This window comes from Pempheris klunzingeri, chromosome 15 (genome assembly GCF_042242105.1).
Source record: "Pempheris klunzingeri isolate RE-2024b chromosome 15, fPemKlu1.hap1, whole genome shotgun sequence".
NCBI lineage: Eukaryota > Metazoa > Chordata > Actinopteri > Acropomatiformes > Pempheridae > Pempheris > Pempheris klunzingeri.
In genome coordinates, this window is record NC_092026.1 from 21,590,369 (window position 1) to 21,604,056 (window position 13,688).

The following is a 13,688-nucleotide window of genomic DNA, read 5'->3' on the forward strand; positions in this document are numbered from 1 at the left end:
CATTCATATTCAATTTATGGCACCAATCATTCTCTAAAAGGTTTCACTAAAGTGATTAACATGACTTTTGGAACAGGAGAGGAGGTCTGCAGTCGTGAATCCCGAACATGTTATATAAACGTGAGAGGTGTAAATGGGACCTTGGACTTGATCCACTTTCCTCGACAGCCTTACAGAGTCTGACCAGGACTTAGAGTGGCCTTAGTCATCATTCTTCTCCCAGTCCAGTAATCAAAGTACTTGGATGACAGTTAGCGGTGATATCCAGCTCTGGGGACTCAGTGCCTCAGCTCTGAGCAGGGCTACATCAGCACTTAAGAATGACAGACTGAATCATGTGTTTGCTGAATTGGACATTGGAGAGAAGGCTGTTGGGGTGCTTGTCCCATTCACGCAGCTACTTGTGCAGCATGTCTCATATGGACATTGTTTAGTAAATGCGAACAGCTTCAAATCAGAGTAACTTTGTGTAGAAACTGGTTTGAGGCTGACTGGTAACACAAAGCCTTTATATAGCCCCCAGGTTTTAGGAGGAGATCTGCGATGCTGATGTTATGTACAGGCGTGCCATGGTTGATTTCACAAACAGCAGGAGTGCTATATCCTGCCATCCTCTATTTACATGAAAAATGACACCTTAGCTGGGAGCATTAGAGCCCCCACCCCATGTGCAAACAGAACCCCCGGAGAGGCTCAGAACACATGCTGTCAAATATGCAGGAAACCCTTGGCTTCATATGCATATCCCTCATTATGGGTTAACTGTGGCATTGCGATACCTGAATAAGCTGATGCGGATGGACAGATGGAAGGAGGGGGTGGGCTAGAAGCTAGATAGGTAGGTGGACAGAGCGAGTAAGGCTCATTTCCGTGTCATCATGACATACTTCTCCATAACACACCATCAACTGACACTTCATCCAAATCTTGTGAGGCATGAATCTTCATTAAATGCTTCTTCTTTATCATGTGCATGTTTTTTTTTTTCCCCTCAAATGATTCTTCCTTTCTATCAGAGGAACAGATGTGTGGAAACAGCTTGAGATTGAAATTACAAGAAAATAGGATATACCATTCCTCTTGCATTCGCACAACACCTTAATACAGAGTACCATTAGCAGCAAATGAGGATGAGTTATTCACTCTGAGAACAGTTACACCCTCCAGTCCTCAGGGTGACAAAAATGATCTCATTTGAGAAAGCTCATCTGGTTATGTGGCACAATAATGACTCTAGATGAGCTACCTTTAGAGACTCAAGTTCAAGATATATACCATTATTGCTTGTTCATTACTGTGGAGGCTTCTGGCAGTGATAGATGATATATGGCCTTGCTGCCACAGAATCCGCCGTAGGTGTCTCTGTCCTGTTAAAATGTAAGGAATACCTGCCAAGACCCGAGGCTCCTTGAGTCTGTATTACAGACATATTACTCCCTGAAGCCAACACTCTTATTGAAGAATATGTTTCCTCTTTAGACAGAATACAAGACAAGATCAGGGCTAAGAGACAAGAAATGTGCATTTTGCAAGCCTATTCAGTATTCCAGACAAAATTAGCACCATGAAATGGGAGAGCATCTGAAATGGTTTGGACGGCGAGCCACCTGAGCTGATAATCGTCTATTATTCAGCAGGTGCAGATGTGAATATTCACACCACTGGACACTTTCCACTTTCCATTTGTGCACGTGTACGCATCCTCCCAGCTAATGGACTCTGTGGAAGTGGTCGTGCATTTTTTTGTCAAAAATTGAGGAAATGTCACACATTTGAATTACCATCTGGAAATTGGCTGCAACACGGCTCTGCCCAAACCTCCAGGTGACACAAAGGATCTACTCAGCAATGCAAATTAGAGGGGAGGAAATCTGAGGGAGTGTCCAACAAGTCTGCTTGGAGGCTGAATACGAGGCCAAGAACATTTCATTTCAATGTTCATTTATTTACCAGATTGGACACACTGAGGTTGCCCCCTGGCTGGTTGTGCAAATTCTCACCATGGAAATGACTGTATATCAAGACAGTTTTAACATATTCGAGCCCTACTTTGAAGACAAATTGGTGCTAAAAGAGCACAAACACATATTCATAAGCATTCTACATCTTGGTTAGAATATTAGTCACTTCCTTATCAACTCTTACTCTGTTGAATATCTTGTAATCTCCTAATCTCTCTCCCCAGGCCACACGCCAGGTATCTGTAGTTAGATCTGTAGTGAAGCAGCCAGATTCATCTTGAGATAAACTGGGACAACATGATGAATAGATAATAAAGGCACCCTGGGGAGAGCACTATCCGGGTTAACTCCACCACATAAAGATACCATTTGTAATGATGGCTGGAATCAACGGAGAAGTGCAGTGAGTAAAGCTAACTGGGCTCCAAAGTGACCAAATCAGTCCTGACTTTGCTGATGCAGCAGATGGGGAGAACAGACCAATTGTCGCTGTGACAACAACAAGCAGGGTGATGAAGTACCAGCGAGCAGCCTATCTGGGTCTCACCTGCTCCCTGCCACTGCTATAGGCTACTGATCGCTAAACAAAAACAGTGGTACAGTGAGCACAGTTGCAGAGTGATCATGATGAGATGAACTGTCAATGCTTTGGGATGGCAGTGAGGTCGATTGATTTATTTGGAGCTCCGACTCTGACCTCGTCACTCCCTGAAAGCTCAGCAGAGACCCAAGAGAGACAATGATGGACTTCTCCCCCAAAGCTGTATTAGATAGAGTCTGATGTCAGCTAATATGTGTATGATCTACTGTCTACGGGCCGAGCACCAGCCACCATGTGGCTCGTCCTCTGCAAGACACCTCAGACCATTGAATGAATTTAGTGTCGAGTGAAACATCAGGCAGTAGCCCTCCCACTCAGGTACTTGCCTTCTCTTTCCCATTAAGGGAAATGCATTGTAATATTGTACGTGGAGTAGAGTTGGATACATTTTACCCTCAAAACAACATAAAACAATAAAATGCACTCAGGGCCATGACGAGAAAATTCACTAAAAAGAATGTCTTTAGGAACATCTGATGTAACCTGGTCGCTAATTTCACTAACTCATTTCAGACATGGCCTTGGCCTTGGATTTAAAATACTATTGGAGACTTTGTTTGAAAAGAATGGCAACAACCTAGAAATAAATTTAGTCCAAACTCATAGTGCTCAAATGTGCGTATTCACAGTATATGACTCAACAGCAGGATAGGATTAGGATGTACATACCTAAAGGAAATATTTAATTCTCATCAGTCTAAAAACTATACATAAGGAAATGGCAGCAACTAAAAGAGGAGACATAAGCAGCCGGAAGATGTCAACATGTCGTCTACAAGAAGATCTAGGATAGAGCGATAAAAGAACTAACCCAAAAGCTAACTGATACCATTTAGCACACAGAGACAGACTGTGTAGAACCAAGACACTGACTCACAATATGTATATTAACACCAGCAGCAAACACTTTTGTCTGCTAGATGAAGTGACGCTGTGATTCTAGTCAAGTAAATGTCATCCGTTTGGTCGTGTGTCAGGTGTGGTGAAGAAAGTCGCATGACAAGTTTTTTTTTAGACTGACCACAAGTAACAGTACAGTTTTGCCACAAGCTGATTTTTATGTTCATGTCACCAGAACTTGAAACAATAGGATCCGACAAGCTCTGTTCTGGAAATTAGGATGCTTGCCAGGCCATCACTGCCAGCAAGCCATAAATGTTTCATGTGGTGCTGATATGGTAATCATTGGATCCCTACAATGACACCTTGTGAGAGTTGGATAACGATGGCTGTCTTTCAGGCCTGTGTGACTCTGGACACAGTCCAACAGCTGAGGCACAGCCCGAAGAGTGAATCTGCCAGTTAAAAAGGCTGCGCTGCACCCAATAGGCAGATAAAAGTCTCAAAGATGAGCAAAATAAAGGTGCAACGGGTGTCCTCCGGGCATCATGCAGACATATAGTCGCTGGCGAAAGATGCCACAAAAATACATTCCCCTGACTTAAATATGCATTCCGTTTCATGAGGTTTGCGAGTGGGTCCAGGTGCCCGCTGGTGGCACAGGCCCAGCTGGAGGATGTGGCTGACTCGCTCTGCTGGCGCTCTGGCTGGCATACTAACAGAGCCAGGGGTGCTTTCACAGTGAGTTGAAAGAGTCTGATGCCGGTGCCACACACCCAGGGTTCAGAAACATGAGCTCCAGCTGCATGGCTCGCATAGCTAAAGAAATTAAAGACTGGAAACCTGAAAGTGAATTTTCAACCTGCAGCATGGTTTGTGATGAGAATATCGATCTCATGACATTAGCTACCACGCGCAGCACCGCCACCTCTCCCTCTTGCTGCACGCTAGATTCTGAGATTAATTGTAGGGTTGAAAAAAAAGACATTTTCCAATCAGAAGGGATGAAGCAATAAAAGGCCAACATGTCTAAAAGAGCTTAATGTATTATTTCTCTGAGGCTTGTGTAAGCCTTTTATTAAAGTGAAACAATCTTGTCAGACACCTGTTGTTCTTGCAGGGGGTATTTATTGTTGGCCGATGTCAGCACACTGTAATCCCTGGCTAGAACATGGCTGTATTACCAGTGTGACCTATTCTTGGTCATAATAATTTCCTGAGAGTGTGTGTGTGTGTGTGTGTGTGTGTGTGTGTGTGTGAGATTGGAAGAGAGAGAGAGAGAGAGTAACAGCGTAAGTGTGTGTGTTTAAGTGTGTGTAAGTGTGTGCTCCTGTACTTACTACATAGTGAGGACCAGAATGTGTATTTTACTGCACAGTGTGGACATTTTGGACGGTCCCAACTTCAAAGGGCTGTTTTAAGGTTAAGACTTGTTTTTAAGAACTGGATTTAGATTAAGGTAAGGGTCAGGGTTGGGCATTTAGTTGTGGTGGATGGATGAAGATTAGGGTAAGAGGCTGGAGAATGTATTATGTCAGTGAGGGTCCTCACAAAGATAGACAAGCATATGTGTGTGTGTGTGTGTGTGTGTGTGTCCAGTGATTGGAGGCACCCCTCAGCCATTTCAGTTGAGTTTTTTTTTTTTTTTGACACCCAATGTCATGCAGAACAAATCGCCTATTGCTGACACCAGTGATTTCTTGTCTCCAGTGCTGAGAAGTGTGTGTGGAGGCAAAACAGTTGGGTCTTACTGACGGGGAGTTGGACAGTTCTGTGATTAAGTAGTAATGCTCCAGGACGTGACAGGGAAACAGGGGATTTCGCTGGTCACAGGGCACGAAAAACTGCACACCCTTGGGTCTATAAGCTATTTTTGAGTGTATAATTATTTCAAGAGTTTTGCTCCAGAACTCTCTAAACTGGCATTCAAGCTTTTGCGGAAAATCTCAGCAGTTTCAGGACCTCTGGCTATAAAATTCTGTTTTACAGGCTGCATCATTGGTGTTTGTGAAGTACTCACAAGTGACTGACACACATAAGAAACATTAGAGTTTAAAAGCAAAGAGGACTCTCGTCATTTCACCACTGTCACCACGCCTGCCTTGAATTCCAGAGTGTGCCTATGGGCTTATCCCACTAATTGTGGCCTGTGGTCCTATGGTATTGTTGCATGCCTGTGGTTTGGTTTAAGGCCACAGTTATATTAAGACCAGGGTATTTTAACATCTATAATGGAATACACTATCAGCACAAATAATCACGGGTGTCTCTAGTTTGATTTATGTGTGAGGTTGTTGAGGTATAGCGTTAACACTGTTTGTACAGCGTACAGCTTTAGAAACAGAGTTCAATAAACCAAAAACAAGAGATGGAATTTAACAGTAATTAGAAGGTGATGTCTCTATGGGAATATGTATAATAGTTATTTGAGCTCTTTCAGATAAGCCTCTAGTGCTATGAGTGGTTCCTGTGTGAGACGTAAATGATGTTATGGGGACATCTGCTGGACATCTTTAGGTGGTGAACACTTTTTTACTGTGTGCAAATCATCTGGTAGAGTTTCAATAATACTGGTTTCAGGACTTATAGTAGATCCATGTACTGCATCTGTGCAATGAGATCATAGAGTTGTTATTGTACATTTATTTCTTTCACTATAGCATTATTCTGTTCTAACTTCTCTTGGGATCTGTGTTGTGTTGATGGTACTCACTAACACGTTTTAGTGATCTTACTGTTCATATCCTCATCCAGAAGTTTAGAAATATTCAGGTCATAACTCTGACTTGGCTTACAGATTGTAAATGGTGCAGTTTAAAGTTGCACAGAAAAACAATGCAATAGATAATAGTTACTAATAGATACAAACCCGACTAGATTCCAAACACTCACAACAAGATAACGTCACTGATACTAACTAAGGACGACGGAAAGCTCGACACAAGGCTACAAGACTATCTGGCACAGGACAGGAAAACCAAAGACAATATGTACACCAGGGAAGGAAGCACAGGTGGAAACAATGAGGTCGGGGCAGACAATCACAGGAGCAGGAAACACACCAGGGCAGAAAGTGAAGGGACCTGGAATGAGAGGGAAAAACAGGCAGTAACAGAAAAACACATTAACTAAACTTAACAAACTTGACGAGACATGACAGTAATGAAATGTAATCTGCTTCTCGGGTTACCACCTCAGTGGTAGCTGCCGTGTTACTGCAATGCACTGTGGCAAATGAACCTTCTTTTAGCAGTTTATTGTGGCTTCATCACTAGTATCCCAAGTAATAGTGCACTCATTAATTTAAAAGCACAAATGCCATGGAATATAATTCCTTGCTCAGAGTATTATGATGCATTAATGTGTCTGTAGTATTTTTTTTTTCTGTTAGAAGTTAATTTGAGCTATTTTATAAGCTGTGGGTAGTTTATTCTGTAACAATACATCATATTTTAACAATTATTTAAGTGTTTTGTATTTCGCATCTTCATTTATAAACTAGCTGTTGCCTATATTGGTAAAATAAACGTTATGAAGTAAAGTGAAGTAGGATGACAGACTAGAGTACTGTGATCTGTAAATTGCACTTATATGCTACTTGAGTAAATGTACTTGGTGATCGTACACCTTCGTTGGTAGGTCGTATGGCAGTACAGCATCTGAATGCCTCCTTCATCACTGCCTGTAACTGTCCTATGATGCTATAATGACTACTTGGCTGGAATACAGTGAACGATTATATCATCACTCATCCTTCTAATAGTTATATAATATTTCTATGGCCAATAATGGTGCTGTTAATACAGAGTAATGGGTTTATAGTGTCCTTATTTCAGGGAACTATGAGAACTCTTTGATTATTAATATTTTATTTATCATAATTAGTCTTTCTAGAGGTCATGGCAGAATTACTACAGTATCTCCATGTATAATAAATAAATAAAAAATGACGTCTTCGTTGGAGCACTCAGGCCAGTATCCCTTCTCCCTGACCCTACACATATGAATGACATTGCACCCGACCACCCAGCGCGTCATAATGCGTGTAGCAGCCAATCATATTTCAGGACGCGGGCCCTGCTGCTTGACGAACAGCTCTCTCCTCCAATCAGAGTTTTACAACAGGCACCAGCATCCTCCTTCCCTCCGCGGGTAGCCAATTAGGACGGAGCAGTAATTACTAATTCATTACATTGCAAAGGGGAGTGACGCAGTTATTGTAGATCTATAGATACTCCATGCTGTTTTATATGAACTGAAATAACATTTTTTTTCCCCTCAATCCGTGCTTGTAAGATTCCTCACAAACAGAACAAAGACGAGAGGATTCCTGCTTTGGTTTGGAGGCTGTATGTCGAATTTCTGCGCCCCTTGAATTTGGATGCCATTCCAGTTGGAGGTTGCGGTAGACCCCGAGGACTAGATGCGATAACCAGAACGAGATATGCCGCAGCCGAAATCACGAAAAATCGCCATCCTCGGGTACAGATCCGTAGGTGAGTTCCGACCATTTCAAAGAGGGCGAAATTACACCTTTAGGGGCTTCGGATGCGACGCTGAGGTTAGATTTCAGAGGCCTTTCGGGTCCATTATAAGAGCGCTTGACGCCTCCTATAATAGACTTAAATTATAGGGAGTTGAGATCTGTCACGCAACATCTTTGCGCGGGCGAATGAGCGCCACCAGGTGAGATGCGGCCTTGTGCGTTTCATCACACGAGGCCTCCAATAATGTGCTGAAGAGGGCTATTTTTTTTTTTTTTTTTTTACGCTATCTGGTCTGATTGATAGGTTTCCTGTCAGTGACCCCAACCCTGGCGGCGTTGGTTAGTGCCACGCTCTGTGAAGGCCGGAAGGACCACCGGATTTTGACGCATTACTGTGCAGTTTGTTTTATCGCATGTGAAGCCAAAGAAGCGCAGTTTGTATGCGGTGAAAGGATGTTCAGGATGGCAAGATGGCACACACAGATAGCACGACTGGAGGCCCAGCCAGCATGCCAGCACTGATGGGGAAAACACCCCTGTAATGTTCCCAGATAGACTATAACACTTACTGTGTTTATAATACCACACAATGACCTGGCATAGTTAACATCTCTCATGGTGTTACTATGGGGGTTTATTGTCTTTGTTAGCTCATTTCAAGTTTTTGCTGATATTTTAATAAATATGGGATTTCTGTGTAATTGATTTCCTGATGTACTCATGGTTATTGTTCACTAATGCCTTCCATCCTTCTTGTCTCTGTGCTGAATATACTCCTGAGCCACCATACATCATAGATGAACACTAGTTATGAAGCACTGCACCAATATTTTTGCAAACTTTTGACAATTTATTTCCACATTTCCATGCTTTTCTAATATCTAAAGTTGCTGTTTACGATATCTCTTTTTCTTTTGTGTTTTGCAGGAAAGTCCTCCTTGACAATTCAGTTTGTGGAAGGCCAGTTTGTTGACTCCTATGACCCAACAATAGAAAACAGTAAGTGGGGATGTTGTGATGGGGACCTTGATGCACAAACAGGGTTTCCCCCAGGAAACTATGTAGGTGATGTGGGAAACCACTTAAGATTAAACACTCTTGTATTTAGTTACTTTAGTTAGTAGATTACATCCTTAACTATAGTCACATTAAATAGCTTTTGCTATTTAAGGGTGTGTATTTTTTCTACAACATTAATGGAGTTGGTCTTCAGGCAGGGTGGTCCTCCTCTGCTATGAAACAGTTTTATTTATAGAGCCCAAAATCACAAATTTGTCTCAGAGGGTTTTACAGTCTGATCAACAGATGAGAACTTCAACACTCAATTATGAGAAACTCCCCATATAAAAGAAAATGAAATTAGTATTGTAATTGTCATTTCGTAAAATAATCCTCATCGCAAGGGCCACTTACTCTCAGCTACATCCTGTGGCTTTCTTCAGTGGATGGATGTGTGGAGGTTGTGAATCATGAAACCTAAGACTGGAATTGGAATCACATGAGAACAGCCGGTTGTATATCATATTAGACTTATTATTTACTTTTCATGCAACATATGCTATATGACTGCAGGGAATTCATTTCATTAGCAATTAAGCAGCAAATATTCACATTGGGAGGCTGGAACCAGAGAACATTTGGCACATTTTGCATGAAAAATAGTAACTAAAATAGTTGCCAATTTTGTTCAGTGGACTAATTGATAATCCTTGTAGGTCCTAGTACAGTATCACAAAATCAATTTCAATATCGTATCATGTTATGGCTTGTGTTTCACATTTTACTCATTCAAATCTGCGTTCATCACATGAAACTAAAGGTTTCATTTTCATGCCGACATTGCTTGTTATCATGCACACAGACGTCTGACTTCCTGATCCTGACAACTATAACATGGTTTCACTGGAAGGAGAAGATTGATAACACTGAACTGTTACCCTGCGGGGTGTAATGTTCCTTCTAAACTAATGTGTCCAAACACCACACCAGCTGATTTTCTCCACACTACCACCACCAGCATGAGAAAACCTTTCTTTTAAGGAACTTTAGAGAGATGTTGAGCTGTTGAGCCCCCCCCCTTGCTTGATATTAAACTATACATTTTGTGGAAGGAGAGAACTTCACATATTCCCAGACACTCCAGAGATTTGAGTATTAACTTTCCCTGCAGGCTGTTTCTCTATTTCCTGACACATTCCCCTCACATACCACCCTGCGTTTCTCGAATATGTGGTCTGTATCTATAAATAATCCCTAGATGGTTAACATAAAGTGAAGTGTCAGCGCTATCAGGCAGATGCTGCATGCAGTGCAATCCCTCAGTCCCACTGCAGATAACATGACCCATCTTCAGGCAGAAATGGACATATCTGTACTGAATGAACTCAGCAATGCCATCATGAATCCATAAATGGGTTGCGGTTTCTATGTCTTGAGATCTGCATGCTGAAAACGTAGAGAATTTAAGATACAGTTAAGTGCTGTGTACTGTGTACTGTATTTGCCGTATTTGTCAGTTTTATTTTAAAAGGAGATTTCCTCCTCTGCGTCCATTCAAATGCGTAATTTGGCATTTCTATTGGTTCATTTCGAATTTGTCTTTTCTTTTAACTGCAGCATTTACCAAAATGATCACAATAAATGGACAAGAGTACCATCTGCAGCTGGTAGACACAGCAGGACAGGTATGACTCAGTGCATTAGCCTGTCAGTGTCACTTTTGTCAATTTTTATGTAAATAATTGTTGTTATGATAATGTCAGTTATTAGTTTGGTGTTAATTCTGCTTCATTAATCAAATTTAATTCCTTCTATTCCAAACCTGTGACTGTGCATACTAATTCCTTCATTTCTCCTTCTGTCTCTACAGGATGAGTACTCTATCTTCCCACAGACCTACTCCATAGACATCAACGGTTACATTCTGGTCTATTCTGTTACATCTAATAAAAGGTACACTTGTACTTGCAAACAAATACCTATTAAGTTCTGTATAATGAGTTGAACTGCACATAGTTCATGAATGTTGAAGAAGAAACGCTCCCCTTGTTTCTTCCAGCTTTGAAGTTGTACAAGTTATCCATGAAAAACTATTGGACATGGTGGGAAAAGTTCAGTAAGTACGGCCTCTTTCTTCGTATTTGGCTGCCCAAGGCATTCCAAGAAGCTTCTAACATGTCGAACATAAATGACAAAGTGCTTTTTTCTTTTTCCGCTAATGCAGAGTACCAATTATGCTCGTCGGAAACAAGAACGACCTCCATATGGAGCGGTATGTCCTAACACACACCTAAACCGCACATGAGGTCCACTTTAGACAGTAGATACAGCAGGACTTTTCGTCTTCATTTCTTCATCGTTTCGTATCATTCTGTGGGCCCTTGGTGGCAGAAATGCAAAACTAATCATGCCTGCCAGCAGCACAGCGAAGATGTTCATTGGTTCATAGATGACCCAAAAGAAGGGGGAAGACATACTATATTTATATTTATATATATCTAACGGGAACGTCAGTCAAAGCTAACATTTATTTATTTGTATTTATATATTTTGTCCTGACTGACTGAATGGCCTGCTGTACACGTGTTTGTGTCTATGTGTGTTTATTTCCTTTAGAGTAATCAGTTGTGAAGAAGGAAAAGCATTAGCTGAATCCTGGAACGCTGCCTTCATGGAGTCCTCAGCTAAAGAGAACCAGGTATGTAAAATAACTGATGATGTTAGTAGTTTTGGAGCTCGACCTACAGATTTACCAGGGACAGAAGGTCAGGATGTCACTGTATCTGCTGCATACAGTTCAACCATTGCATTGCAACCTTGCTTAAATCCTTCAATTTCACGAAAGTGCTGTAAATAAGATTTTTTACAATATCAGACTCCATTTTTTGGCATTAGTCATGCTTGGCATCTCTTCAGGATTACAAATTCAATCATTTTGCATTCTATAACCTCTCTATAAACTGGCAGGGTATGCCTTTCCTGCACTGGATTCTAATTGCATACCCACATGAATATTAAAAAATTGTTTGGCTGTGCTAATAGATGAAGTTGCTCCTCTTCTGGTCCATGTCTGCCAGTGTTGCTGCTCAAGACAGCTTTGCTGCCCTCTTGTGCTTACATGTGTCATTTGAAGAGAAACTCTGAAAACTGTATTGCTACAACAAACTTAAAGTTACTGCCAGTGTCACAATTCAGCCAGGACTGAAATATTAAACCTGCTCTAATCAATATTTTATACAAACCAACAGTCCCCCTCAGCTAAAGAACCACCATATTTACCTCAGGAGTAGGTGGAGCGCAAGTTGCAGATGCAACAGAGCGAGAGGTATGAGTCTGAACTGATGCAAATGTTCTTCTAACAGCTTTGCTACATCAGCTCAAGGATAGTATGTCAATATTTACTGCTTTTTGCACTGCCCCCATGTGGACAAAAAAAATCAATTCATGTAAATTTAACAGCGGTTCAAAAGGTCATCTACTCCAGCCTTCAAGATACAACATGTTCTATCCACTATTCTTTCATTTTCATTCAGGGAGAGGTTAAAACTGCAACATGAGCTATAAGTAAACAACAAAGTTGCAACATGAGCAACAGGAATCAGTTCCTGAGGTCCTCTCTCTGGTTTTCCAGTGGATATATTTCCTACCATTGATAAGTTTCATACTCAGAAGGTTTATCCACTTCAAATCAAGTTAGCAAACAATATTGCTTCACTGTCTTTATGCCTATAAAAACAACGCCCGCTCTGTTGTGCCCACAGCCAGTGAGGCTCTATTAGATGTAGTGCGTGCTGCTGGAAAATTCAAAGTGGTGTGACTGAGACATGTGACAGCATCCTGTGTGTATGTGTGTGCGTTTGTGTGTGTGTGTGTGTGTGTGTGTGTGTGTGTCGCTCCCTCTCTCTCAGACGGCCGTGGAGGTTTTCCGGAGGATGATCCTGGAAGCAGAGAAGATGGACGGCGGCGTGCAGCCAGGAAAAACGTCCTGCTCCATGATGTAGAGCCGCCCAATCAACACACAGGACACTGCACTGGGATATCCCGTTACTTGAAGGCTAGCTGCCAGTTCTCCTCCACCTCAGCTGACTCCACCCCTCCAGGGTCCTAAATATCCAATACTGTCTATTTATGGCTCTGATTCCACTGTTATTTATCAGTATTTCCTATTCCCTTTTGTCATCCTTGTTTTTCTGTGTGTTTGATAAAAAAAAAAAAAAAAAGGATGAGTGGTGGTTCCCTTTGTCTTATATTTTCCACAATCCACCCCTCCTCCATCTCTGTGCTCGGCACTGATGCAAAACACAGAACATCATTTGGGTGTATCAGAAAAAATGTTTTCCTGTGCTTGGTAATGACGACAACCGTAACTAAGGCCAGAGATAGTAGTGGCTTGATGCATCTTAGCTTCTCATTATGCAGCTCTCATGTAGGCTACAAGCGCTTTCAACGAGCGTTTTAATAACAAGAGATAAGAGGAATGTCATGTCTGCCATGCATAGGCTCTGAAAATGGATAAGTAAACGCGTACGTTTCTTCTGATACATCACCAGCTGTTTGGTCCCTCCAATATTACAGCTCTTTTTCTACTTCATCTCCACGCAGTACCCACTTCTCTGTCCCTCAGTTTGTTTTCATAGCAGTTACTGTCAGCCAAAAAAATCTGCATCCATTTTCTAATGTTGAAAATGTTGTACAAATGTTTTTGATTGTAATCATTAAAGCAAAAAGTGGTTATGTAAAGCCGGGCTGAGTGTGGATTATTACTGCGGCTGATTGAGATTTTTGTCACCTGAGAAGCAGA

The 13,688-nt window shown here is 41.6% G+C and overlaps 1 protein-coding gene across 1 annotated transcript; it reads left to right on the plus strand.

The window, feature by feature from the left end:
* The first annotated feature begins 7,625 nt into the window (after positions 1-7,625).
* On the plus strand, positions 7,626-13,627 carry LOC139214417 (GTP-binding protein Rheb). Its single transcript, XM_070845264.1, has 8 exons — positions 7,626-7,898; positions 8,816-8,887; positions 10,505-10,572; positions 10,758-10,840; positions 10,947-11,003; positions 11,112-11,159; positions 11,504-11,585; positions 12,796-13,627. The coding sequence occupies exons 1-8, from the start codon at positions 7,847-7,849 to the stop codon at positions 12,886-12,888; spliced, it is 555 nt and encodes a 184-aa protein (XP_070701365.1). The 5' UTR covers positions 7,626-7,846; the 3' UTR covers positions 12,889-13,627.
* The last annotated feature ends 61 nt before the right edge of the window (positions 13,628-13,688 follow it).

Coding starts and splice junctions, on each gene's coding strand:
- LOC139214417 (XM_070845264.1), top strand. CDS start 7,847: ATGCCGCAGCCGAAATCACGAAAAATCGCCATCCTCGGGTACAGATCC. Junction 8,888..10,504: donor TGACCCAACAATAGAAAACA/GTAAGTGGGGAT, acceptor TTTTAACTGCAG/CATTTACCAAAATGATCACA. Junction 11,586..12,795: donor CCTCAGCTAAAGAGAACCAG/GTATGTAAAATA, acceptor CCTCTCTCTCAG/ACGGCCGTGGAGGTTTTCCG.